This window comes from Lontra canadensis, unplaced genomic scaffold (assembly GCF_010015895.1).
Source record: "Lontra canadensis isolate GAN:19392208 unplaced genomic scaffold, GSC_riverotter_1.0 scaffold82, whole genome shotgun sequence".
Lineage (NCBI taxonomy): Eukaryota > Metazoa > Chordata > Mammalia > Carnivora > Mustelidae > Lontra > Lontra canadensis.
In genome coordinates, this window is record NW_022631076.1 from 692,422 (window position 1) to 720,268 (window position 27,847).

The window sequence follows — 27,847 nt, forward strand, 5'->3', positions numbered from 1 at the left end:
CTCCCTCAAGGCAGGGAAGGTATTATCTTTATCTGTGTGTTCCTGGCACACAGCAGGAGCTTAGTAAATTTTTAACGGATGGACAAATAAACACAGTTCAGACGAGTAGCAACGGCAATATCGAGAACAAGAGATTCCACAGTCATTTCCACAGAATGTTAGGAAGGGCTATAAAAATATAAATGTAGCTTTTTCTAAGCAGAGAAGGGAAATCCGGTTTCATGATTATTTTTTCTTTTTCTTAAGAGATATAATTATCATTAATTTTCCATCTAGAGTCTCTTGAATTAATAATCTAAAATTTGGGTTCCTTTTAGCATTCCATAAATGAGTCATTATTTCTTTGCTGAGAAATGATAATATAAAAACTGTACCAAACAACTCTGAAGATATTCTTGAAAAGAAGTTTATTTTGGCTATACAACAACTCCCCCAAGACATCAATATGGGCTTCCTTATAACAATATTTGATAGAAATACTTGTGAAGACATCCTCCCCTGAGCATGCAGTTTCTAAGGCCCACTGATGCTCTCTCAGCATTCTGGGTATGACGACTTCTATGGTACTCTATCTTTAACAGTATAAAGGCACTGAGACAGGGAACAACAGAAAAACTAATCCTTTTTATCTACAGGCCCAATTCCTAGTAAAGAACGGGGCTCTGAACACTAAAACAATGTGTTTCATTCGGTCCTAGAAGGCAGGACCCCGGCCTACTTTACTTGAACTCCTACTAAAATGGGAAACATGGTTCTTTCCTATGTAACATTTCAGGTAACAAGTGACAAAATGGGCGCATTCATTTATTCAGTGTGGGTTTATCCTATCCCGTCTGTGCCCTGAATGAAATCACGTAGGCACTGAAAGAAACGATAAAGAAAAGGAAGACAAAGTTCCTGGCCCAGGGAGCCTGCAACTCATTCAGTCCTGCTCCTGTTGTTAGTCAAAGAACAAAGAAAGTCAGCACATAATGAAATACCATAAATTATGTGGTTAAGGAAACCCTGCCTGGTAGGAGCAGGGTGCAGAGGGGAGGAAGGGTGAGGTGAGGCAGCGGTGGGTGGCCTTGAGAGCCTGGGTGCAATCTAGAAAGGGAGAGAGAAGAGTGAGGTTCATTAGGGGCAGGGACGGCGGAAACAAACAAGGTGAGGACCCGGAATGGCCGCTCATAGAAAGGAGACCAGCCTGGCCAAGAATCCAGCTATTGCTGTAAATGGAAGTGAGACCGCACGGATAGGGAGCATTTTGAAAATCACGACACAGGGAATGGATTTAAGTCACTAAGCAATGAGGATCAAGTAAGTGAGAAGACAACCTGAAGAATAAGGGAGAATATTTGCAAATCATGTATCTAAAAGGATAACTTGTGTCTAGAATACGTAAAGAACTCTTCAATTTGACCATAAAAAGACAAATACCCCCATAAAAAAATGGGCAGAGGACCTGAATAAACATTTCTCCAAAGAGGATATACAAATGCAAATAAGTACATGAAAAGCAAAACAAAATGATGAGACACCACTTTGCACTTACTAAGGCGGCTATAATAAAAACAGGCAATAACAAGTGCTGGCAAAGATGTAGATAAAGTGGAAACCTCATTTATTTCTGGTGGGAATGTACAACAGTGCACGCACTTTGGAAAGAGGTGAGGCAGTTCCTCAAAAAATTAAACTCAGAATTATCCTATGACCCAGCCAATGCAAGTGCAATCCAAGGTACATATACCCAAGAGAACCAAAAATGTGTGTCCACACAAGAACGTGTACACGAGTGTTCGCAGCAGTGTTATTCACAAGATCCACACAGTTTAAGCAACCGACATGTCCACCTGCTGATGAGTGATGTGGCACGCCCATATAGGGGTGATTATCCAGCCACAAATATCACGCAACAACACGGATGAACCTTGAAAACATTATGGCATGTAAAAAAAGCCAGACACAAAAGGACATGTATGGAATGATCCCATTCTATGAACTGTCTCAAAGAGGTGAATCCATAAAGCTAGGAAAGTGGATGTGTTGTTGCCAGGGGTGTGGGATAAGGAGGAATGGAGAGTGACGCTAATGGACATGGAGCTTCTTTTTGGGATGATGAAAACGTTCTGCAATTAGGTGACTGATGCACAGCTCTGTGAATATATACTAAGAGCCGCTGAACTGTATACTTCAAAAGAGTAAAATTTATAATTCTTTATCAAGTGCAGGTACCCCTTGCTCTTGAAGTTTGCATCAGACCACTTTGCTTTTATGAAAGACCTACATTAGTACCCACTTTTTTCTTTTTTTTTAAAAAGATTTTATTTATTTATTCGACAGAGAGAGATCACAAGTAGGCAGAGAGGCAGACAGAGCGAGAGAGAGAGAAGCAGGCTCCCGACAGAGAGCCCAACGCGGGGCTCGATCCCAGGACCCTGGGATCATGACCTGAGCTGAAGGCAGAGGCTTTAACCCACTGAGCCACCCAGGTGCCCCTACTGTCCACTTTTGTTACTCAAAAGAGACCCAAAGAGGATTTCTGCTTCGACGAGAAAAGGCGCAAAGTGAAAAGAGCGCTGAGTGTGTCTGCGGCCGGCACGAGCCCTGGAGGGGCAGCGCGGCCCCCTTCCCCAAGAACCACACCGGGCAGCTCAGCAGCAGCGCCAGTGCTGTAAGCTGTGTCTGTGAGCCACTGGGCTTCGCCTCCCTTTGGTGCGTGCATCTGTTAGCAAGATGTATCCTTCAGTAGTAAAGAAGCCTGTCTGGGTCTGGAAACGCTCAGGCGCATGGTAAGTGCTTCTTCCCCGCAGGCCGTCAGAGGAGCGCTCTGCAAGCCCGTAGCGGGGGACCTGCGTACAACATGGGACCCTCCTCCCCATCAGTCTGTTCACAGCTTCTAAAAGCAAGCTCTGCTGATTTCTAACCTTCATGACCCTGCTCCGGAGACTATCTCCTTCCTGTCCAGCCAGATCATGACAAGTCCTCTAAGGTCTTCTCAGGCTCAGAACACTCAGCAGGCTATCACGCAGTTTCTGGCTTTCTGACACACGGCAGGCAGCACCCCTCGGGGACACCCTACAGTTCTTTGTAGGTTTCACTTCTTGTCTAAAAATCACAATAGACATTAATCTTACACACTGGTAGAGATTTTTCATGGTTTTGAAAGGACCTTCATATACACGAACTGATTTTAATCTACATAGCAACCTTTAAATAATTTATATCCTTATTATTCTTGAGAAAATTAAAAAGCTCAAATGACTTGCTTAAAATCATATAGGTGGTAGGTATCTGGACTCTAAAAAGGCATTTTTTTCTCATTATATTAAGTGCCTTCTAACTTTGAGAATATAAATATATTAAGGGACTTCTAATTTTGAGAATATAAATCATGTTCTTTATTTTCTGTATCTTCTTCAATACCTAGCATACTTCTTTATCTGGGCTATGGATATAATAAGAAACTCAGTACATGCTTTTTGAATGGATTAAATTAACAGTGCAAACCAATCAGAACAGAGGTAGATGTGGAGAACGTTCTATAAAAAGTCTGATTTGCACTGGTATTACTAGCCAGCCGGCCAGAGGGCTTGGGATTGCCCCCGCTGTATCACGTAATGCATCTGTCTCTAATAAGACTTATAACTTGGGAGACGCACCAACTTCAAGGGAAGGTTCGGCCTCCAGTGACCGGGGAAACCTAAGTGTGGTCCATTATTTCAGTGCCGTATGTCCTGCTCTGCAATCATTGAAACAAAGATACTTAGAACAAAATACCTTTTGTGCTCCCCAAAATGATTTATGAAAAGTTTAAGCATTTTGTATCAAAGTCTACATCCGAATTACATTGTGGGAGATTAAACATTTTTATGTAAAATAAACTAGCCCAAATCATGGTATTTTAAGAATTGCATCTGTAGTACTTATTAATTTAATCGACTATCCCATTACTCAAGGATAGAGGCACAGAATAGGTAACTTTATAAATGACAAAAAATTCAATGTGGTTCAAAACACTATCCTATCAATTAGACCTTTAGGGAATTTTATTTCTGGGGAACATGATTTCCAAGAATATAGTTCATTACAGCTATGCATTCTTGTCCATAGAGAAAAGAATCGCTTCGGTGAAGACTGTCCCACCATGCACCGAGCACCGTGCTTTGACCATGACCGCGGCTACCGCATCAGCCTACACGGCTCCTCCCCTGTTCACACAAAAAAGTGCTTTAACTATACGGTTATCATCTCCTATGATCCTTACAAGACATCTCTCATAACCAGGGAGGTAATATTACCGTCCCTCTTTTACAGACGGAAACACTGTAAACAATGACGAAGAATGACAGGGCCAGAATCTGGATGCCGGCCGGGCTGTGCTCCCACTGCACTGTCTCGTGGTAACTACCGCTGTCTTTCTAGTAACTTTACTCTCAGAAAATACAAACCATCCGTGTACTGGTTATTCATGGCCTCACTATTACGATCATCTTAAAACCTCCATTTTTTTATATAAAAAAAAGGAATCTGAGGCTGTACCTTAATATGCAACAACATGGAAGCCCGGTTTCTCTAGTTGAGGTCTGATGTGGAATGCCACCGGGTTCAAATCTCCACGTAAAGTGAAGGAAAGTGGAATTCAGGAAATTACAACAATAGTGGGCCAGACACCGGGATAATTATTTTATCTTATTTATTCGACAATCACCTCATTATGTTAGTCTACCACTTCGTAAGTCTTTTTAGGCTTATGAAAGTTAACTAACTTGGTTCTAGTTACACACCGGTCAGCAGAAAGGCCAGAGCGTCGGACCCGGGTGAGCTTACTCGAGGCCCCCCTGCTTCGCCACTCAGCTCCGGGGAGCCGAACGACTCCTCTAGAGTAAGTAAGGCTTTGGCCGTATTCTGACCAGCCTCCTTCAACATCCTCCTCTACAAAAGCACGGCGAAGCCACCGCAAGCGATGAGGGTAGAAAGGCACAAGGTGGGGGAGATATCAAGCCAAACAGTTACTCCCTACCACAGCTACATATGGCAACTGGAAATCTTTATCTCCATTTGTCTGCAAGGACACGTAGCAGAAATCAGTTATTCCTGCTCTTAGAGTGTTTTTTAAGTTTATATCTGTTTTAAGAGTGAATTACCTATTATCTGTTCTGTTGCAGTTTTTGCTTCTTTTACAAACCCACGGGCAACAGGATATAAAAGGACATAAACTTGAGTGCATATGCTTTCCCTCTCTGCAGTTGTTCACGCTGGATTTGCTGCGCTCTGCCTCGGCCCCCTCCCCCACGGGATACTAGCCGTGACCTGGGGCTGCCAACTGGAGGTAAAGGTGCAGGAGAAGCGCCTCCCCGTGAGCCTCTACCCCACTTGACATTTCATGCAAATATGCCTGATGTTTAGCATATTCACAATACTTGAAAATATAAAGCAGTCACCCTGTTAAGACACCAATCAGTAGGATTTAAAAGCCACCTAGCTTTTGGGATGCCTGGGTGGCTCCATCAGTTAAGCATCCAACTCTTGGTTTCAGCTTCGGTCCTGATCTCAGGGTCGTTGAGATCGAGGCTTACACAAGGTTCTGTGCTCAGCACGGAGTCTGCTGAAGAATCTCTCTCCTTTGCCCCTTCCCCCGCATTCCCCCCCTTAAATAAATAAATCTTTATCAACTACTTTACCAACCTAAACCCTAAGTTGGCTAATTATTTTTCCCTTTTGTCTCATTCCTTTCAGTGATGCTTTAGAAGCCTTTCCGGGTACTTTATAAACAGAGATAAATTAAATGCAATAAAAAGAATCAAAACACTATCTTTTTAAAAGAATATTGTATTTATTTATTTGACAGAGAGGTATCACAAGTTGGCAGAGAGAGGGGGAGGCAGGCTCCCCACTGAGCAGAGAGCCTGATGCGGGGCTCCATTGCAGGACCCTGAGATCATGACCTGAGCTGAAGGCTTAACCCAGTGAGCCACCCAGGTGCCCCTCAAAACACCATCTTAATCTAGACTAAAAACATATTAAGCAATTACCAAGAAGGCACATTTGTACAGTATATTCTACCATATTTTCATAAGAAAAATGAATGTCCTCACCCAGAGCTACCACTCTACACACTCATAAACAAGGTTATATTATTACAACATCAACGTAAGAGTTGAAATCCCAAATTTGAGATATTTACTTTGTTGATTTATTTGTGTTACAACTGTAATCCTATTATTTTATTTAAGAGGAAACTCATTTAAATAAGATTTTAAGATTCTCCCCATCCCATATACAGTGACATGCTGAATCTTGGGGAAAGAAAAGTTTTTTCTTCCGTTAAAAATTCTCCTTCGAGACCCATTAGCAATTCCACCAAGCCCACTTCATCATATCAGTCTAACTATAAATGAAAGGTTAAACTTAGAAATTATTGGGGTGGCTGGGTGGCTCAGTGTGTTGAACCACTGCCTTCCGCTCAGGTTGTGATACTGGAGTCCTGGGATCAAGCCCCACATCGGGCTCCCAGCTCTGCAGGGAGTCTGCTTCTTCCTCTGACCTTCTCCCCTCTCATGCTCTCTCTCTCTCAAGTAAACAAATAAAATCTTTAAAAAAAATAAACTTAGAAATTATTGAAGTAAAATAATTGGAAAGACACAGAAGCTAATCTGATACTTCAACACCAGCATGCCTAACAACAGGCCCGGGGATGCCACTTGGCTGGCAGTCACATGTGACCGCACAGTATCACCGCACGCACAGCCTGGGGGATAGCAGCTCCGAGAAGCCCGCCGGCTGGCCTTCCGTGTGTGCTTCTACCCATTACAAGAAGCAACTTACCAAAGAAATCACTTACTACTGACAGCATATTCTGTCTCTTTAAAAAATCTTTACCATATTTGTGGTGTTCTTCACATTTAAATGAGAGAATGAGTAAAATCATTACAAATTTACCATTAGAATTTCTGTGGGGGCCCACCTCTATGTTTGTACAGAGATTTTGTTTACAAATTGCTTTCATATGCTTCATTCACCAATATATTCTTGCTAAATTCTAGTTCCTGTTAAAGGACTAGAAAATACTAGGCTATAGTTAGAAGGAGATTAAAACATACAGAATGCACACTTGGTTCCCTTTGTACTACACACACACACACACAGCAGGATGCTACATATATGTGTATACGATGTGCCATTTGGTCACTGAGCTTCACTGTACTTCAGCTCTTATCAATAAAACACAAAATCAAGACAGGAAAAAAATTCTAGTAAGAACAATATTGTTTTGATAAAATAAGCGACATGAAAGGACACTGAGCTAATTGTTCACATGGAACTACAGAATGAAGATTAAATCCATCATTTTCACAATTTCAGTTGTAAAATTAATTCACAAACAATTCATTCACAAACTTCAGCTGGATGTGTTTACCATACCGTTCTCTGATTTTTGTCTCTTAACCTAACTTGTATAGTAACAAGTGGATAATTATAAAAACCAAGATTATAAATATCTTACCATATACTCCTTTGTCTAAAAGTAGTAAAAATTCATCCACAGCATTTCGCATCTCATACTCAGTGAGATCCAACAGTGAAACAACTTTGAAATCTAGTTGTCGTAACAAGTTGGTCAATTCATACACATCCACCAATGGCGCTTTAAGCTTGGGGTGCTCCCAGTAATTCATATTTCCTATCAAAAGAGCAACCTTGTCCTTTGCTGTTAAAAAAAAAAAAAGAAGAGGGGGCATTTAGAGGAGGATATAAAGATTAAAGTAAAAACCTATGGAAATGGTATAAATATAATAAAACATATGCTTTACAAATAAGATCTCATTTTTAATTTTATCCTAGAATTATTTTATTTAGCAGACAACTTTATATAGTATATAGCATATATACTATATGTAGACCACTTCCTGTAGTATACTGAGGAACACAGGTTGATAAATCAAACAACTGAAACTTATCAATGCTTTCGAGAACCAGGCAAAGGATATTTATGACTCATATGAAGCCTCATGGTAACAAATACTAAATTTATACTTTTATTGAGTTACAACAAAAGAAAAGGATATTCAACTAGACTTTTAGAGAAAATTTAAACAAGCAATGTTAGTAACTGGGTTCCCATCAAATTAGGTTCTGTTTTACTAACTGTGGAAGATGCTAAAACCAAAAGAATTACCAAAAAGAGGAACAGAACAAATTCTCATCAGAGCAAACAAGGGGAAAACCAAAGAGGAGAGGAAAGCAGGGACTTAACAAGAACTCTATCTGTATTTTGTCAGTTGATGTGCTATCTCCCTTCGGCTTCTTTAAAAAAAAAAAAAAAAAAAAAAAAAAATCCCCTGACCTTAGGGATATGTGAAGACCTTTTGTATGACTATCTTAATAGTTTATTTTCTGACCTTAGTGCAGAGACGTTGCTCAAAGACGTACCCTCATACAAGGCATTTCTCTGTTTCTTAGGGCCAAACAGACCCAAATCGATGCCTTAGAAAGTGCCAGCTAGCTTTACCACGTGTAGAGCGTGTCCTGAAATGGCTGTAGAGGGCGGGTCCCCACAACCACAGCTTTGCTAGTCTGGGGTTAGTGTATAGAGATTGGAGACCGAGCCACGTTGGGAGGACAGCGGAGGGCCACGGCGGGGACAGGCAGCACAGGTTCTGGTGTGAACCACACAGAAGGCTGTAGGGGAGCAGCCGACAGGCCATCACCAAACCGGCTGAGGAGCCGCCGACTGACACAGGCCAGGGCTGGATGACCAACCTCTGTCGCTTAATGCTGCTCAGTAGTTTCTTTATAAATTATCATGAAGACTACTCTCATGACTGAAACAGGCATAAATAATCCCGTTGCTGACTTGATGTCTGCAATATGGAATTGAATTTCAGATGTTTTAAATCATTAAATTGATGAAAACTCTTTGGTGAAATTTCTTTCCACAGAAGACTTAAGTCTAGTGTTAAGCCAGGTCTGGAGAAAAACCTGTGCCAACTCTAAAATGGGGCTCTCAGAGTGAAAGAACACCCACTTTGTGAGAAGCCTCAATCCTTTCTTGTCATGGTATCTTTATTCTACATTCACAGTCTTAGGGGCTTCTTGCAAGTTGCTTATACTTTTTTTTTTTTAATTTTTATTTTTTATAAACATATATTTTTATCCCCAGGGGTACAGGTCTGTGAGTCGCCAGGTTTACACACTTCACGGCACTCACCATAGCACATACCTCAAGTTGCTTATTCTAATGAGTAAACATATTTTAGAAAAAAAACTGAAATGATACTTGAACATTTCTAATTCAGTAAAAGTCACTTCAAGGCCTACATGAATGATTATCTTTTATCTAAAAGAAAAGGTCAATTATCAAGACTACTTTAAACACAAAGTTTCAGACATAAAGCTTCTACTGAACTGCCTTTAGTTCTAAAAATCACTGGAAAAGTTGAGGACACTCAGGATAGAATTCAATAGGAGGCAGTATGAAACTTAACATTGCCTTTTAAAAAAACCTTCTTCTTAAATAAACTAGATCTGTGCTCTTAGACCAAAGTACCCACTGCATGGCAAACTTAGCTGACTAATCCACAGAAAAAAAATTCTCAGTGCACTTTCTGTGAGCCCATCAACCCCATCAGAATTTAGGCCCGTCCATACAGTGACAGATTCGGCACAATGTACCTCAGACTGGGGAAAGTAAGAGAATGTGTGTCTCTGCCTCACACAAACCATGTGGTTCCCAAAGTTATGCAGGCAGTAAAGTGTCTGTAAATTAGAGTTTTTTTGATGGAATATTATAATTTAATTCTATTATCTGTCCTAGACTAAGTTTTACTGGCAAAAAACAATTATAAGAAATACAACAGAAAAAAAAATCACTGGCATCTAGGGAAAAAAGACCAGTTTTCAAATTACGCATGTTTTTGCTAATGTCAATTCTTTATTCATGGATTTAGTCATCTGTTTAGAAAAAACAGTCGGTACAGTTTACAGAAGGCCAAGGTTCAATAATTCAAGAACTATGTGGCTCAAAATATGTGTAGCAGCAGTGGCCAGCGCTCTTTAAAACAATCTTCCCCAATGACAGTTAACAGCCAATTCCTAAAATGTCTTAGAGCATTTTCTTGAGTGTAATGGTAATAAAGATGATAGGTAAGCAAATCTTACCTTGCCCAACCTGCTTGTGAACAGTTCCTGAACGGAAGGCCAACTGGGGTGCATTTGGAATAGAGATGCAGACCACAGTGGTCAATATAAGAGATGACAAAGACCCATTCCAGGAATTGGTTGTAGAGAGGAAAAGGAAAAGCCAGACTTTAGAGATACCACAGAGAACGAAGCGGTAAAATGCGAAGTGGGGGAGATAAGGGCAAGGAATCAAAGACAATTTCAAAATAGCAACTACATAAGCAATTCGTGATGGTTTGCAAGTGATAAAATAGATGGAAGAAATCTTCTGAAGAAAAAAAAACACTTACTGTAAGAGCCACCCACAACTTCTTGAACACAAACCATTTATTGGAAAAAGGAAACAAAAATGCCAGTTGATTAAGCAACAGAATAATAAAACCACTTCAGAAAGATATTTTAACTAGAGGATCCCAGGCATCTTCCAAAGCTTAATGCAATGTATTCTGCAAAAACCGGTACAATGCTACAGTATTAATTCCACCTGTAATTATGTATCATCCAAAATAAATAATATTCTTAACTACATGGAAAGGAACCTGGTGCAGATCAAGTGCTATTTAGGTATTTGTTAAGTAAAAAAACCTGTTGACTATCAAAAATTGAGTATTAGCATCAAATCTGATGGAATATACAGTCCTTGTTGGTCTGCACAAAACCTTTTAATCTCTACATCCTACAAAGTAAAGTCCAAGCCTACCTCTCCAGATGCGGTAGAAGGCAGCGACCTCCAAGGAGCCATGCTATCCTTCCTTGCCCTCAAGGGTACAGACCCGCATCCCAGCTCCCACCCTGAATCTGGGCTGCCCTGTGACTGATTTTCTCTGAACAACACAGTTTGGTGTGATACCTGCCAGTTCATCTAAACCTTAGGAAATCTGGACGACTCCCACTTTTGAGGCCCAGACACCATGGAAAGAAAAAAAATTAGGTATACGGCAAGACCACACGGGTAAGGAGGTGAGGATGGGGAAGGGGAGGGAAAGTGAAGTAGGCCTAAGGTTGTACAATGAACGGGAAGACAGAGGAGTACAAGCCCCTTTTAAGGGAGTAGCCACTATTTAGCACAGCTACCCCTCAAAAGAACCTAGCAATCTAAATTTTGATATAACACCTGGTTAGTGATGACTGATTCTGTTAAAAAATACTGTATGGACTGCCCTTCCCACCCCACCACCCCCACACACATAAAGGTTACCCAGTTTGTGCCCGTTTCTCTGTGGCCTGTGGTAATCTCATGTATGCCACCGCTTGGTTTGAATTTCCATCTCTGTGCTGAGGAGGCTCTTAACTCTACCACTAGCCCTAGCCCTGGCCGCCCCCTTCAAGCTCCAGATCCATGTCCACAACTGCCCACTGTACATCTTCACCTCGATGTGCTCAAATACCTCAAGAAGGTTAGGTCCTAAACGGATAGTCATCTAGCCTCTGAATCTTGCTTTCCATTCTGTATTCTTGAACTCAGTGAGCTCTTGGTTAGGTTGGCCCACCTAGTGGGCCAACCAGCAATCCAAGCAGGCCTGGTGATTCCTCTCTACTTTTTATGCCCTATAGCAAGGCAATGAGAACAGCTTACTGATTCCATCACCTAAAGGTCTTCTAAGTCAGCTCTGTCTTCTGCGTTCGCATTGGTACTATCCTAGTTTGGATTCCCATGATTTCTGACCTCGACTACTGCAACAGTCTCTGAATTTTTCTCCTAACCAAAACATCGTCTCCCTCCAGTTTACTTTTTCCGTCCATACAAGACTGGCCTTTCAGAGACAAGTCACAGGCCTCTATCCACAAGTTTCCTTCTAGTGGCTTCCATGAGAAATGGGCTCCTCAAGGGCTGGCGTCCTCCACCTTCTCTCCCACTTTCTCTTTGTGCTCCAAGACTGTGTGTGACTTGCAGTTCCCACAAGATAGCACACTGGCTCACTCTCTACAATGCTGTGACTGCGATGTCATGCTTCCTGTCTGGAAGGTCCTTCTAGTCATCGTTTTCTTTCAGATCTTTTAAGTATCTCTAAACACAAGGTGGGGCTTGAACTCATAACCCTGAGATCAAGAGTCGCAAGCTCCACTGACTGAGCCAGCCAGGTGCCCCTCTACTTTTCATAAAGCTGCTAGCATTGCAACCTCTCTGCGGCTTCTCCCACCTCTAACCTCACTAAGAGACAGCATTAACCGCTTCTGTGTAACAGGTTAAGTTTCCTGTTTACCTAGTTGTATACATGCTGCCAAAACAAAATCATTCCCTAGAAGGTGACTAGGTCCCAGAAACTGAATTCATCATCTTTTTCAGCTCCCTGTTTACAACTTCTTTTACAAATATCCAAAATAAAACATTTGGTCTCACTGTCATTTAAATATTTATAATGTCAAATTAAAATGTCTTAAATCTCTTCATGACCATCATAAAAGCATTATAATGTCGCATTTTGACCAAGTATTTTATTTTCCTTATTCATTTATTTTTTAAAAGGATTTTATTTATTCGACAGAGAGAGACAGAAAGAGAGGGAACACAAGCAAGATAAATAGGAGAGGGAGAAGCAGGCTTTCCGCTGAGCAGGGAGCCTGATGTGGGGCTCAATCCCAGGACCCTGGGATCATGACCTGAGCCAACGGCAGATGCTTAATGACTTGACTGAGTCACTCAGCAGCCCCTATTTACTTACTTTAAAAAAGTTTTTATTTATTCATTTTGGGGGGTGGGCACCTGGGTGGCTCAATTGTTAAGCAGCTGTCTTCAGCTCGGGTCATGATCCCAGGGTCCTGGCATCAAGCCCTGCATCGGTCTCCCTGCTCAGCAGAAAGCCTGCTTTCCCCTCTCCCTCTGCTCGCTACATGTGCTCTCTATCTCTCTGTTAAATAAACAAATAAATAAAATCTTGAGAGAGAGAGAGAGAGGGAGAAAGCTTGCAAGTCGGGTGGGGAGGGCAGAAGGAAAGGAGAGAGAGAATCTCAAGCAGATTCTGTGAGTCACAACCTGAGCTGAAACCAGGAGTTGGACGGCCAACTGAATGAGCCACCCAGGAGCCCCTATTTTGACCAAGCATTTAATTAATTTATTTGTTAAGTAGGCGTGGTGCCCAGTGGGGCGTGGGGTTTGAACTCTTGACCCTGAGATTGAGCCCTCAGCTCAATCAAGTGTGAGTCACACACTTAACTGACGAATAAGCCACCTAGGTAGCCCTTGACCAAGCATTTCAAAGCTCTACTCACCCAAAGGCTGATCAGCTGTTTGCTCTTTATTGTCTACAAAAACATAAAAATATAAAAAAGAGAAGGTGTTACTGTCCATGATACAAATATCAGCAGGGTTAAAGACACACGGACACAAGGAAAAATAACATCAGCAGCATCAAAAGACAGACTGTGGTTTCCTAACAGCTAACTAATAATTTTAGTATTTTCAGATTCTTGATAAACATACCTGCATGGACAGAGTAGAATCAGGACAGGGGAATGTTTTCAGTAATTAATGACCACAGCTCGGGTAGTAATCCTTAATATGCTAGGGAGAACTCAGTCTGGAAATGGTGGGTGGTGGTATTAAGCAGTGGCAGGAATGGTTAGCAGCTGCTAAAGGCTTGCCTGGTACTATTCTATGCACTTCAAATATAATGGATTTAAGTAAGCCTCACCTTGTCTATGAGGTTCACACTTCCTCCACTATACAGACAAGGACTCTGAGGCACAGAGGGATTGAGTCATTTGCTCGAAGTAACTGAGCTAGTCTCACTCCACAGCCCTCGTTCTTTGCCATCTACACACATAAAATGAAAAACCTCCCATCCTGAGGACCATGCAGCAAAAGATGCAGGAAAAGATGGGGGTTGAGTCAGTAGTGTGTCTTCTATTATAGACAGGATAACTCTTTTTGCATTCTTAATATTATATCTAATTATTGTAGTCTATTAAAATATTAAAAGTTCATTTAAAAAAATTCTTTTTTTCAAAGACTTAGTGTTGGGGGCATCTCTTGATTCCTGTTGTATAAGGATATAATAAAAGTGAGGGCCAGGAACATCTTAGAAGCTTATTGGTGGTTTCTTGCAGAAGTTTTCCTGATAGTTTTCACAATGTTCGCTGTACAGCAAGAAATAAGAGACCAACTTAGGAAAGGAGGATTCTAACTAGACTAAGAGAAACAGCTAGCTACATCACTGCATGGGTCTGGATGTCTGAAGCACACGTCCCCAAGAGCTCCGCCGCAGGACAGCACACGGGTAACGGAGGCCTTCCAGGTTGTCTCATTAGCATCTGTGTAATGGCACAGACTGATCATCACTGACGGTAACAGATGTTTATTAGTAAAATATGGGCACGAAACTAAGCAGACCAGTTATGGTGCTAAAATAATGAGAAATAACATAGTGGGAATACGAAGGATCGCTGTAAGTATTAAATGATGTAACTGCCTTCTTCACTGCTCGGGGAAGGGTTAGTTTCAGAGTATCCTCCCAGGTTCCATCACTGCCTTTCAGGATCTCGGGCCCATGCTGATACCCTCGTCTTTACAAGGTCCTCAGTATTACTACGCCTTTCATCACAGCTGAGGCTTTCCCTTTAGTTTCATCTGTTCAAAATCAGATTAAAACTGGCCAACATGATGAATACTTCTGCAGTGAGTCTTTTTTCTTTTTTAATTTTATTTATTTGAGAGAGAGAGGGAGATAGCGATAGCATGAGTGGGGGGTGGGTGTCAGGAAGACAGAGAAGCAGGCTCCCTGCTGAGCAAGGGGCCTGAAGTGGGGCTCGATCCCAGGACCCCAGGATCATTACTTGCAGCGAAGGCAGATGCTTAACTGACTGAGTCACCCTGGCGCCTCTGCTGTCTGTCTCTTGGTGGTCCATGGCCACCTATTTCTCTGCACGGCACCAACGATGCTCACTCACACCCCTTGTACTTCAGACAAAGGCACTCCGTTAACTGCCTTTTTATGACATAGATCATACACAATGATGAAAATATACATTGATATTTTCTGTAGCTGCAGTATATTTATTTTTCTGTAGTCTTATAATCTAGAATATTTTTAATATTTTCACTCGCATGAAATTATCCCTCATGTAAGTACTAATTTCAACCCTAAATTGTATTATTTTAATAAAGAAAAAATTTACTAGTATTATTATAGCAAAAGAATATCTAGTTATTGTAGTCAAGCTAATGTGTTGTTTGTCTTACTCACCAGGATGTCCAAGATTATTTAATTCATCTAAAATGAAGTTAGAGAAAATAGATTAGTTTTAAATCATTGAACAGCCAATTTAGCACAAATAGTAAGACTAATCAGAGAAGTAGGTTTCGAGCTATTAAATCAGGTTATAATATTTCATTAGTTTAGAACTTGTCAAATGCCTTCATGGAGAAGCCATGCCACTACTAAGCATGAAAGGATGCTACTGTGGATTTGGTGCAGGACTTCTGAGCTATCGCTTTTTCCATTAAGTGACAAAAAGCTGAATGGACTCATTCATTGTTTCTTCAAAGTTTTAGATATTCTGGCCTTTTAGAATAGAATAGGTCTGTGGCCTCAATGGTAAACTTCGTGAAACTAAGAAATAATCTCCTATGATTTTTTTTTCTTTTTTTTTTTTTTTTAAAGATTTTATCTATTTGACAGAGAGAGAGATCACAAGTAGAGAGAGAGAGAGAGAGAGAGGAGGAGGCAGGCTCCCTGCCTAGCAGAGAGCCTGATGTGGGACCTGATCCCAGAACCCTGAGATCAGGACCTGAGCTGAAGGCAGAGGCCTAACCCACTGAGCCACCCAGGCAGCCCTGATTTTTTCTTTTTAAATAAACTTTTAGTTTTAAAATAGTTTGAGATTTATAGAATTAATGTGAAGACAGTAAAGAAGAGTTCCTGTATACACCTATACCCAGCCTCCCTACTTTAACATCTTCTGTTTAGTAGGGCGTAAGGTGAGCGTAAGGTGTATTTGTCACAACTAATGAACCATTAATGTCCTTTTTTTCCTCTGGGACCCCATGCAGAACACATTACATTTTCTTATGTCTCCTCGGGCTCTTTGTTGTGACCGTTGGAGGCTTTCCCTGCTTCTGATGGCCTTGGCAGCTGTGAAGGTTACTGGTAGGGATTTTGTGGAAAGTCTCTCACTTTGGATTAGTTGATGCTTTTCTCATGCTCAGACTGGTGGAATGTGTGTTTGGAGGTACAGTGGTTTCAGAATCATTAACCCGTACTCTCCGGCTAAAGGACAGATAAAATCATCTAAGCAAATACCCATGACACTACAGCCATCTCTTTTTCCTTTACAAATCTTAAGATGCAAATTAACACTAACAATAAATTAGAAATATTATGCTGTTGCTAAGATGTCACAGAGGAACTTATTCTTATCTGCTATGTAAAGTCAACGGAAGAGCATCATCAAATTGTACAGGGCTCCGTACAATTTCTCTGGCCTCTTTTCTCATAGACTGCATTCATTTCTAGTTACTTAGGTCAGCACCTTATTCTTCCTTCCCCTCTTCACTGACGCTGCTGCATACATTTGTAACGCATTTAGATTCTTTGGTCACATTCTGCATTCCATCCTGGGAATCCCCCCTCCCCTGACCTCCTACTAAATGACTTGCATACATGTATTCACCATTATAATGATCATACAGAATAGTTTTACTGCCCAAAAAAAACTCCTGAGCTTCACTTATTTAATCCCCATCTTTTGTCCTGGCCAAATATCTTTAACAAAATACACAAAGTGAAATAAGTAATATGTTCTGCAGGTTAAAAAAAAAAGATATGCTATAGGACACTGTAAATGGTATGCGTCAATCCATTAATTATAAAACATCTCAAATTTTACACTTTTTTAGAAAGAAAAGTTGGCTCTAATTCTCCCATTTGAGAAGTAGTTTCATAGTTGGATCTTCATCTCTAAGCGGGCTGAAAGGTTGATGTGAAAATTAGAATTTGACAGTGTGTTTGCTACTGTAAAAACTAGAGAGAAAATCAGGTGAAGAAATAGCACAGCAAGGCAGTAATTTCCATGCATCACCCTGAAGCCAAACAGCAGTGCTAGTTTGTATTTGTTCTTAGAAATACCCAACTTTGGAAAGTTTAAAAATCATGCAATTAGGCAAAAACGAAGTAAGAGAAGTTAGAGGAGCTTGTTAGGATTTCTTCACATAGCCTCCCTCCTGTAAGGCCTCTATAGACAACAGGATTGGAATCCCCTTTACGCTAGAGAATTCCTGTTCAAAAGTATGCATTAGGACAAAAACAGTAATGACAGTATATCAGTGTGACACCATACAGATACAAAAGACAGGAAAACCCAGGAAACAAAAGATTTAACTTTTTTTTTTTACTTTACCCAAGTAGACCCCAAGATTATGTAATATTTTAAAGAAGCAGAAATTGAAAAAATACTTTGCTATCTACAAATCAAATTCTGTAAAACAATGTGATGTATTAAGGGAAGGTAACTTAAGTATTAAAATTTACTCATTAAAACTTATGTACAATCTTTGAGTAATTAAAACAAATTTAAAAGCTTATGTTGAAACAATTTTCCAGTTCTTTATATATATTATTGTAAAGATGATACAGTAGATTAATCTATAGACTTGTAGTTTCGAAAAATGGTTACTAATTTCATGCTGAAATAGTAATATTAGGTACTTGATAAAACATATGTTTAACAAGAAATTGCCTGTCCTGAAACTCTCAAAGAAGCCACATTCGCATTTGAACAGCATATAATGGTGGCTAAAAGGGTGGCTAAAATCTTAAATGATTATCCATGATAGTACAGCTTTCCATTTTTTTAAACAAATTTTATAAAGATAAAAATTAACATTAAGAATAAATTGTAAAATTTCTCTATTCATAAGATGTACAGAAATGCTATTCTTATTTGCAATAGAAAGTCAATGGAAAATTAGATACTTTATTAATGTGTTGGTTTAACAGCATCCCTGGCAATTTACAAATCCTGAGACTCAGTGAAATTACTTTCTTATAGCTAGTATTTTTTCCATCACTGCGCGCAGCAGGCTAGACCACCACCAATCCCCAGGGAACCAGCATGCAGGATATGTGGTTTCAAATCAAAGGATTACACTACCTTCAGTGCACTCCACTGCCTCATCTGTTCTTCCTTGTTCCAGAGAAAACAAATGTGAACATACTGTAATTCATGATCTTAGGAACGGCAGCCATCAGGTAAACAAAGAAACGAATGTCATAGAAATATGTTGGCAAACCAACATATGCATCAACCCTCCTACTGCTGACAACCGAACTATAAATGCATTAGGCTTAAACAGAGCAAACTCCCACATTATGAACTTTATAATGGGACTGTTAGTGAATGATCATTCTTTCCTTTCCATGTCTGTGATGCTTGGTTTTTAAAAGTGTTTTTTTTTAAATTTTAATTTTTTTTAAAGATTTTATTTATTTTATTTGACAGACAGAGACCACAAGTAGGCAGAAAGGCAGGCAGAGAGAGAGGAGGAAGCAGGCTCCCTGCCAAGTAGAGAGCCCGATGCGGGGCTCGATCCCAGGACCCTGGGATCATGACCTGAGCCGAAGGCAGAGGCCTTAACCCTCTGAGCCACCCAGGCACCCCTTAAAAGTGCTTTAATAAGAATCTTTTCCCACTTAAATCAAGTTTTTTGTAACTAAAGTTTTAAAACTTTTTTTGCCACAAATGTTTATGAATGTGAGTTCAGTACGTATTCTCTCAAATTTCTATATAAAAAAGATAACTGGCTATTTAACATGACACTAAATAGAATGGGATAAAAAGCAGAATTTCCATTGCTTTAATGTTTCATTTTATGTACCTTATACTCCACTTGACAGAACACTGAGTAAGATGGCTTACCTATGATGATTTCTACCTTCTTGCTATCTTGACTGTCTCGATCATTATATACATGACACCAGTAGGTTCCCTGATGTTCCAGATCCACATAAGGTACCTGTTATCAATATCAGAACACACATACACACACACACATTTGCTTTCAATTTAATTTTAACTGGCTTGGAGAGAAACTTATTTTGAATTAGGAAAAAAACCTAGAACCTTTTAGTGGACTTTAGACATTAGATTATTTCCATTTATTAGATTAAACATTAGCAGGCAAATGATACAATGATTCTAATAATGGTGAGTTAGGTGTAGTACTACTGGACATTTTAAGGATTTTATTTTGGAGTCCTCTCTCCACCCAGCACAGGCCTTAAACTCATAACCTCATAATGAAGAGCTACACACTCCACGGACTGAGCCAGCCAGGTGCCCCATCTGACATTTTACTGTAAGCCCTTACATGTGGGCTAGTGTTTTATTCCAGAACTTTTGTGAATATAAGGATGAGTTAATACTGAATAACAAGAGACTAGAACTGAAAATAAGGTAAACATTAAAATACCCCAACGAATATGAAATTTAATGTTTGTCTTAATTTTCAATTATACTACTTATTTTATATATCAACACAAAAAATACCCAAATGACCAACTTCTTACCATGTATAGCTTTTTGGTCTCATGTAGTAATGGTGATTCATTTTTGAACCACTGGTAGTGAGGAATGGGGCTTCCGACAGCAACACACTGTAAGACCAACGTGTTGCCGGGCGTCAGCTTTTGGGACCTTGGTTCAACGCAGATTTGCAACCTGGATTCAGAGACGCCATCCACACTTCCTTAAATTAAAAAAAAAAAAAAAATCAATGAACATAAATAAAATTTCTAGGTTAGTAAGAAAAATTTCTCTCCTTCAGCTAAAACAAACAAAAAAACCAAAAAAGGTGTTTTCAAGCTAATATTTTTTATTATCCTTAACATTACCTCCTAAAACTATGTTTCATGGAAGTGTGACACTTTTAAAAATACTAGATGTGCTGTGGATAAAAGGATGCTGCAGACAAGTACGTTTAGAAAATTCTGGGTTAAACAAAGTTAAACAGATTTTTTTATTGCAGGACTTCTCAGGGTTTTCTCCTTCTGTTTTTTTAAGGCTTCTCAGGGCTTTAAGTGTTAGTATGCTTTGGTGTATTTAATTTTTTTTTTTTAAGATTTTATTTATTTATTTCAGAGAGAGACAGAATGAGAGAGAGCATGAGAGGGGCAAAGATCAGAGGGAGAAGCAGACTCCCTGTGGAGCTGGAAGCCCGATGCGGGACTCGATCCCCGGACTTTGGGATCATGACCTGAGCCGAAAGCAGTGGCTTAACCAACTGAGCCACCCAGGAGCCCTGTTTTGGGTGTATTTAAAAGGACAAAATAGTTCAGGTGGTTTCCACACGTGTTTGGCCACAGATTCTTGGTGGGGGCAAACAACTTATTAACATCTTGAGTGATGTTCACATTCAACACGGGAAGTTCTACATTCTGCCGTGTGATTTAACACATTAAAAGAAGGAGTTTTGCTATTTGCATGAAATAAATACGGATGGATGACCACTAGCACTTCTTCCTGAAGCAGACACCAGAAAGCATTATTACTATATTTTTTAAAGATTTATTTATTTTAAAGAGAGAGTTAGCGAGTCAGAGAGAGCATGTGTGTGTGTGCATCCATGGAGGGTGGGAGAGGAGAAGGGGAGAGAGAATCTTAAACAGACTCCATGCTCAGTGCAGAGCCCAACACAGGGTTCAGTCTCATAACCCTGAGATCATGACCTGAGCCAAAATCAAGGGTCCAATGCTTAACTGACTGAGCCACCCAGACGTCCCCAGAAAGTGTTATTTACTGAACACTCATGTGTTGCTCTAAGGTTCTCGAAGAAGCAGGACTTGTCAGTGTTAACACAATATTAAGTCTCTATCACGAAACTCAGGGTCTCACACAGTGCAGGTAACCAGTCTTTGCTAAATGAACAGGATTTAATTTATAAACATATTAATGTTCATTACACACAGAGAAATATTCTAGAAAGATATAAATAATTCCCTTGTTTAAAAATGACTATTTTTAAAAAAAGATTTTATTTATTTATTTGACAGAGAGAGAGAGAGAGAGATCACAAGTAGGCAGAGAGAGAGGGGGAAGCAGGCTCCCCGCTGAGCAGAGAGCCTGATGAGAGGCTTGATGCCAGGACTCTGAGATCATGACCTTAGCTGAAGGCAGAGGCTTAACCCACTGAGCCACCCAGGTGCACCTAAAAATGACTATTTTTAGAGATTATTTATTTAGGTGTAGAAGAGCTAAACTGAGAAAGAAGAATGGAGATAGAGAGCTAACAGAAAGTTTGTTTCCCACCTATTCTTTCTGTCTGCCAAAATAACAAAGAATATAGGTCTCGACTGTGAGTGTGAATACAGAAAATAACATCTGATAGCTACTCTTTAGAACAGGTATATTTTTTAAATCAGTAGTAGTTACTGGCCCAAAAAGATGGATGAGAGAGAGGAGAAAACCAGTATGGTGAAATGCTTTATTGAAGGCAATGGTACACTACCTGTCCTTTCATGTCAAAGGCAACTTCAGAGGTTTTATTCCACAACACGATCTTGCCAGAGTGATACAACAGTTGGGAAAAAGACATACAGCATAGAAAGAAACACGAGGGATGTTCCCAGAGGCCAGCAGCAGGTCTGGCCTAAGACATCTGCATGTGTAGATGTCTGCAGAGAAGGGATCATAGCACATGGGATGAAGTCGGAACAGATGGTGATCTTCTACTGGTGATTAAGTACGTACGTGAGCTTCCGGTCCCATTTGTGATACTGTGAAATTCAAGTAAACATTCAAAACAAAATAAGGCAATTCCTACTCCAATATTCAACTTAATTTACCACTTACCCTGGAAGCTTCCTGTTACTTCAGTGATATCACAAACATCCAGTTGTGACCACTGGCTGAATTCAAAGGTGAAATTATTATTAACCCGACAGACATAAAAGCCTGCATCTTTTACATGCACTGTGTTAAAAATAAGTTCTGATGCATTTCCGTTTGGAATCTGCAAAAGAATCAGCAAGAGAATGTAAATGAATGACTCATCAAAACAACACGACTTGTAAAAATGTGCCGTGCAAAAAAATGTCGATTTCTCTGGAGACCTGAAAAGCATATTTTCCCCCCAGTTCTAAAATATTTTTTACTTAAAAAAAAAAACAAACATTTTGAATAATTTAAGACTGAAGTCTTAGAAATCCACACTCTTACAAATCCATTAACTGGAAAGTTAAGTAAGCTCTCTCCCACAGATCTTCCAAAAACTAACAGAAAAGTACCTGTTCCGTCATTTAAAACTGTTCAAATCATTGGTATTTAAAGAATCTACGATGGCAAATTTATAAGTAACATAGAAAGTTAGGCCTGGTTATTCATTTCAGTTCTGGCCCAATTAGCTGTGAGTACATAAGCAAGTTATTTGACCTTGAGACCCCATTTTCTCATCTGCAAAATTCCATAAGAGGACAGACTACTGAACCACCACTCTTCTTTCAGGGTCTGGGCTGAGAAGGGCTATGGACAACACGTCAGTGATGGGAAGAAATGGTCACCCAAGGGTTTCCCAAGCTCTCCACCAGGGCTCTGGTCACCACATAAGGGTTTTTCACCTTTGCTGCTCTCATCAATTTGTAAATTCCACCTGCTTCTGGCACACTGCCAAGGGGCTTAGTCGAGTGCCTTCTTTGATTACAGGAGCTCCCTTTCAAGAGCATCCCTCTCGCTCCAAACCCCGACCAACTGAATTCCACTCTCAGCCACTCAGAACCTGCACCAAAGCAATAGTCTTCTGCGAAGATTTGACAACTAGGATGGCAGGCCACCCTTGACACCACGTTAATGTACTAAGTCTGCTTTCCCCCAGACTGTTAATGTCTCTCCTCTGTTTTGTCTCTCCTCAAACCTAATACAATCAATCCTGCTTCTCATAGCCACCGACTTCAGAGAGAAATTCTCCTCTTCCTGCCACCAAGTCACAAAGCTATCTATGTATCTCCTTGTAACTGCTCTCTTCTCTCCGTTAAAATGGAAAATGCGTCTTCCTAGCAAAGGCTACGTGGGCTTAGGATCTGTGGGGATCCACTCAGAACCTCAGACCTGGTATGCAGACTAGTTCAAGCTGCAGACATCTGGGATCAACTGGTAATTTCTCTATCAGAAAGGTGTAGAAAGCAGCCTTCTCAGAGACTCCCCTGTCTGACTAAAACTAAACACTTCTGGGAAATGAGGCTACCATAAATTCCTTCTTCAGGGTGGCTTTATCCACCAAGAATAAACCTACTACAAATCCCCTCTCCAGGAGGGTTTTATGGCCGTGATGAAGACGGGAAGACCACTTGCCCTGCATGAATAATCCCGTCAAACCTTATCTCCTGTTTATTCTTCCAGAAACCCCTTTTCATTTCTTAAAGAAACCCGTCTGTTCCTCTCATAGGGGCCTTTCTCCCTCCTCCCTTTTTCCTACTAAATTAGGTATGGAAGGCTCTAACTTTAACCAGTCATGGAGCTACTTCCTTTGGAAGTTCCCATACGAATGAACTTTTTCTCTTGTCAATCTGTATTTTGTCAGTTAAGTCACAGGCACCCACAGAATGAACATAAGAGGGCAGGGGAAAGCTTTTTCCTCTCTTGTCAATCCCACCCTCTCTGACCTGGCTCCTGCAATTTTCTCTCCGCTTTACCATCTATTTCTCTTTTATTGCATCACTCTCGAAAACAAACTCTAGTCCTTTGTATCTTAAGTAAGTAAAAAACCCAAACAAGCCTTCCTTGACTCGCACCCTCTCCTCTCAGCAGCACTGGAGATGCTAACTACCCTTTTTTTCTTGAAATACTTTTCCTTTTAGGCTTTATACCATTCTCTGCCGGATTTCCTCCCATCTCTCTTACAGGTTCTTCTTAGTCTCTTTACTGGTTTGTTTTCCGTAACATAAACTTTCAAAGGCTCTCCGGATATCCCATCTGATTCATGGAGCTGTCTAGAGGGCATTTTGAACTTAATGCACCTAAAACGAAATCCTTGAATTTTCTCCTTAAATCATTTCTTTCCCAATCTTCAACACCTCAGGACATGATACTCCCCCAGATGCTTCTGTAAAAAATCCAGGCATCATCCTTGATCCCTCTTCCTTTTCTTCATGCTCCACCTCTAACCAGTCAGGTGTGGTCCACTCCCCCACCACAATCACCTGATCAAACACTCTGCTCCTTCTCCATCACCCTGCCACTATTTCCAGTCTAGCAAAGGCATGAGCTAACTGGTCTTTCTGCTTTCTCTTGCTTCTCCTCCAAGCAGCAGCTTTGTGTCTTAAACACATAAATCCTATCATGTTACTTCTCCTGCTTAAGACAGTTAGTGGCTTCTAACTTTAGATCACTCGGCTGATTTTCCTCATAGTTCTTAACTCAAAGGATTCTCCTATTTGTTTGCTGTCTCTCCCCACTGAGGTGGGAGGACAGGACGCTGTGTGTCAGTGTTTCCTCACCATGGCCTTAGATCAAGGCCTTGCACAAAACAGGCGCTCATCAAGTACTTGTTAAATGAATACATCTTAAAATAACCCTATGGCCATAAAGGTAGTCTGACAAAACTCGACATAGTGAGTGCTTTAAAATCTATTACAACTCTTGGGGCGCCTGGGTGGCTCAGTAGGTTAAGCATCTGTCTTCAGCTCAGGTCATGATCTCAGGGTCCTGGGATAAGGCCCCGCATCGGGCTCTCTGCTCAGCGGGGAGCCTGCTTCCCTTCCTCTCTCTCTGCCTGCTGCTCTGCCTACTTGTGATCTCTCTCTCTCTCAAATAAATAAATAAAATCTTTAAAAATAAATAAATAAATATATAAAATCTATTACAACTCTTCAAATCTAAGAAGTACTCCCACCCCCGACATTTTTACCTTTCTCAAATCAGGGCACATTTTACAAATGATATGCTTAATATAGCAAGTTTTATCTGTTACTTCTTCCTTTTTGAAAGGCATTTATTAAGATAAAAGCAACTCTGCAATTGAGAACATGTTATAAATAACTTTAGTTACCATCTCCTGAAAACCTAGGTACATGAAACATCCTGCCTTAACTTCTTATAATCCTGGATGATAGGAATTCATATTACAAAGAATGACACTCAGGGTTCTAACACAGGCCTGGCTAGCACCAAAGCCTACATGCAACCTTTTACTACAGTTCAGCTGCTCTCCCTTACCTGTGTATAAGGGATGGAAATAAAAAAATATAAGACCACACATTTCTTCTAAGGCATGGGATGATCCCATTAAAGGAAAGATCATGATCTTAGAATGGCTCTTTAACTTAGTTTCAGGTTTGCAAATGTAGACTTAGCACTGAGTTTGGATGAAAGCTTAGTTATTTGACTAACAGGATGAAAAAAGTATGGGGTTTCAAGGTACAGTCTAGGAGGGAGGGGGTTAGGGGCAGGTGGAGTGGGAGAAGAGAGAAGCCCACCAAAGTGAGACACAACACGGGAGAGCCAGTGGGAAACACTCAGTATGCAGAGTAGCTCAAAGAACTTATAAGAAAAAAGAATTCCAGTATGGGATTTTAAATTATTTGTTGGGTGGTAAAAGAATAATGCTCCCCTCCACCAGCCTGAATTTTACTTTGGAATCTACCACAATAGCCTAAATCTTTTGATATAATAGTTAAGTGGAATCTTCCATTAGCCTTCCATGGCACCTTAAAAATCTTTTAATTAAAGATTTTGGTTTTCTTTTTCCAGGTGGTTGGGAAGATGGTGGACATTGATATTGAGGGTGCTTACCCAAAGCAGCCAACTACCTTTCAAAATAAGAAGAGGAACTTGCTTGGAGAATTGGCAAACAGAAGCTCTTACAATACCATAAAAACTTTGGTATAGGTTTCAAGATCCCTAAGGAGGTCATTGATAGTCCTACACTGACAAGAAATGCCCTTTCACTGGTAATGTCTCTATCCGAGGGCAGATTCTGTCTAGTGTGATCAAGATGAAGATACAGAAAACCACTGTCATCCACCGAGATGTCCTCTACCCCATATGAAAGTATAATTGCTTGGAGGAAGACCACTAGAATATGTCTGTACACCTGTCCCCCTGCTTCAGGGATGTCCAGATGGGCAATACTGTCACAGTGGGTGAGTGTCGGCCCTGGAGCAAGACTGTGTGCTTCAGAGTGCTCAAAGTGACCCAGGCTGCTGGCACCAAAGAGCAATTCCGGAAGTTCTGAGACTAGAGGGCACACACCACCAAAGAAAATAAAGTCATTGTTCAAAAAGAAAAAAAAAGAGAGAGATTTTGGTTGGAACATAATTTTTTGTTAAGGATTTTTGTGTATGTTAGAATGTATTGGTGATAGATACTATTTGTTAACACTGTTGTTCTAAATAATCCTGATTTTCCATAATTTCTAGAGTTTAGAGAATCGATTTTATCACTGCTTACCAATTTTTAAAAAAGATTTTATTTATTTGAGAGAGTGACAGAGAGAAAGAGAGCACATGAGCAGGGACAGGGAGAGAGGCAGACTCCCTGCTGAGCTGGGAGCCCGATGTGGGGCTCAATCCCAGGACCATGAGATCATGACCTGAGCCGAAGGCAGATGCTTAATGGACTGGGCCACCCAGGTGCCCTGCTTACCATTTTTTTATAAGACAACTTTCAGAACTGCCTTACCAAAATAATGGTTATTGACTACTTCAGCAATAACACAGCCAAGTCTATCAGATCAAAATTCCAAAAAACACACTGAGGATAATGATGTTAAATAATTTGTTATCATTCTCTCTTATGACAAGGGAAGTAAAATACATTTAAAAAGTTACCTCTTTATTCATTTTAAACCATTGATATTGTACAAACGGATGTCCAGTTGCCCGGCAACACAGTTTGACAAACTGTCCAGCCAAAACTGCCTTTGACTCTGGGTTGACAGTGATCTTTATTCCTTTAAAAAAAAAAAAAAAGATTAAATAAAGTCACAGAAAAGAGGTTTTCCTTGTTTATATTTCTGAAACCAAAAAAACCAAAAAGCATTTTGGAAATAACCTGTATATTCATCCTAGTTGTAAACTGCCCATTCATATCTCCTTCCCCATCAGATTATGCATCTGCGAGTTCCAGGCTTTGTAAAACCAAGAGGAAAGAAATTCATCCCCAGAAGACTTTGATCTACTATACGCCCCATGGCTGGGGAGAAAACTGTTTGTCATCTTTCTTCAATTCTTAGAAATATTTTTTTTATATTCTAACCCCTCTGAAATCAGGATGCACCTTATGAGCGACGTCTGCTAGACAGTAGCCAGAACGGGGCTCTCAGCGCCAGCTCTTCAAGTACTCGGTCATAAACGCTCACGTGGCTGGCACTTCAACGGACTTAGGAGCACTGTTGCAAGGGGTGGCCACTGAAAATGTCTTCAAGACACATTTATTTCAGAGCTGTGACTTAGCATTCAAATGAAAATCACTCCGTACACAGAAAGGCACAGAAAGAGAACAGCAGGATATAAATGCAACATATGAAAAATTTTTTTATGAAAAAATTTTTCTCATCTGAAAAATGACTATCAGCACCAAAGCTTGGGACAGCTTTAAAGAAAATCCCAAGTCAATTATGGAACTACCTTCTCACTGCTTCCCCTTCACCCCCACCGCTATCTCCCTCTCAATTACTCCCTCTGCAGAAGCCTGCTGCCATGTCATTAGGACACTCAAGCAGCCCTGTGGGAGGCCTGAGTGATAAGGGAAGAAACCTGGG

General features: G+C 40.4%; 1 protein-coding gene, 1 long non-coding RNA gene and 1 pseudogene across 3 annotated transcripts in view; 2 read left to right on the forward strand and 1 right to left on the reverse strand.

The window, feature by feature from the left end:
- Positions 1 to 27,847, reverse strand: part of MALT1 (MALT1 paracaspase) — a 56,942-nt gene that overhangs the window by 9,777 nt on the left and 19,318 nt on the right. Inside the window, exons 3-10 of one of the 2 annotated variants that reach the window (XM_032882403.1) lie at positions 26,916 to 27,037; positions 21,946 to 22,105; positions 19,665 to 19,843; positions 19,015 to 19,111; positions 18,250 to 18,282; positions 15,345 to 15,371; positions 13,372 to 13,404; positions 7,487 to 7,690 (exon numbers count right to left, since the gene is read on the reverse strand). In XM_032882403.1, the coding sequence (XP_032738294.1) occupies positions 7,487 to 7,690; positions 13,372 to 13,404; positions 15,345 to 15,371; positions 18,250 to 18,282; positions 19,015 to 19,111; positions 19,665 to 19,843; positions 21,946 to 22,105; positions 26,916 to 27,037 (855 nt within the window). The remainder of the gene's footprint in view (positions 1 to 7,486; positions 7,691 to 13,371; positions 13,405 to 15,344; positions 15,372 to 18,249; positions 18,283 to 19,014; positions 19,112 to 19,664; positions 19,844 to 21,945; positions 22,106 to 26,915; positions 27,038 to 27,847) is intronic. The other variant, XM_032882404.1, reaches the window with a different exon arrangement.
- On the forward strand, positions 21,272 to 27,741 carry LOC116882182. Its single transcript, XR_004385573.1, has 3 exons — positions 21,272 to 21,295; positions 22,463 to 22,467; positions 27,669 to 27,741. It is a non-coding gene; the product is annotated as an uncharacterized LOC116882182 (long non-coding RNA).
- LOC116882181 lies at positions 25,849 to 26,320 on the forward strand (annotated as a pseudogene).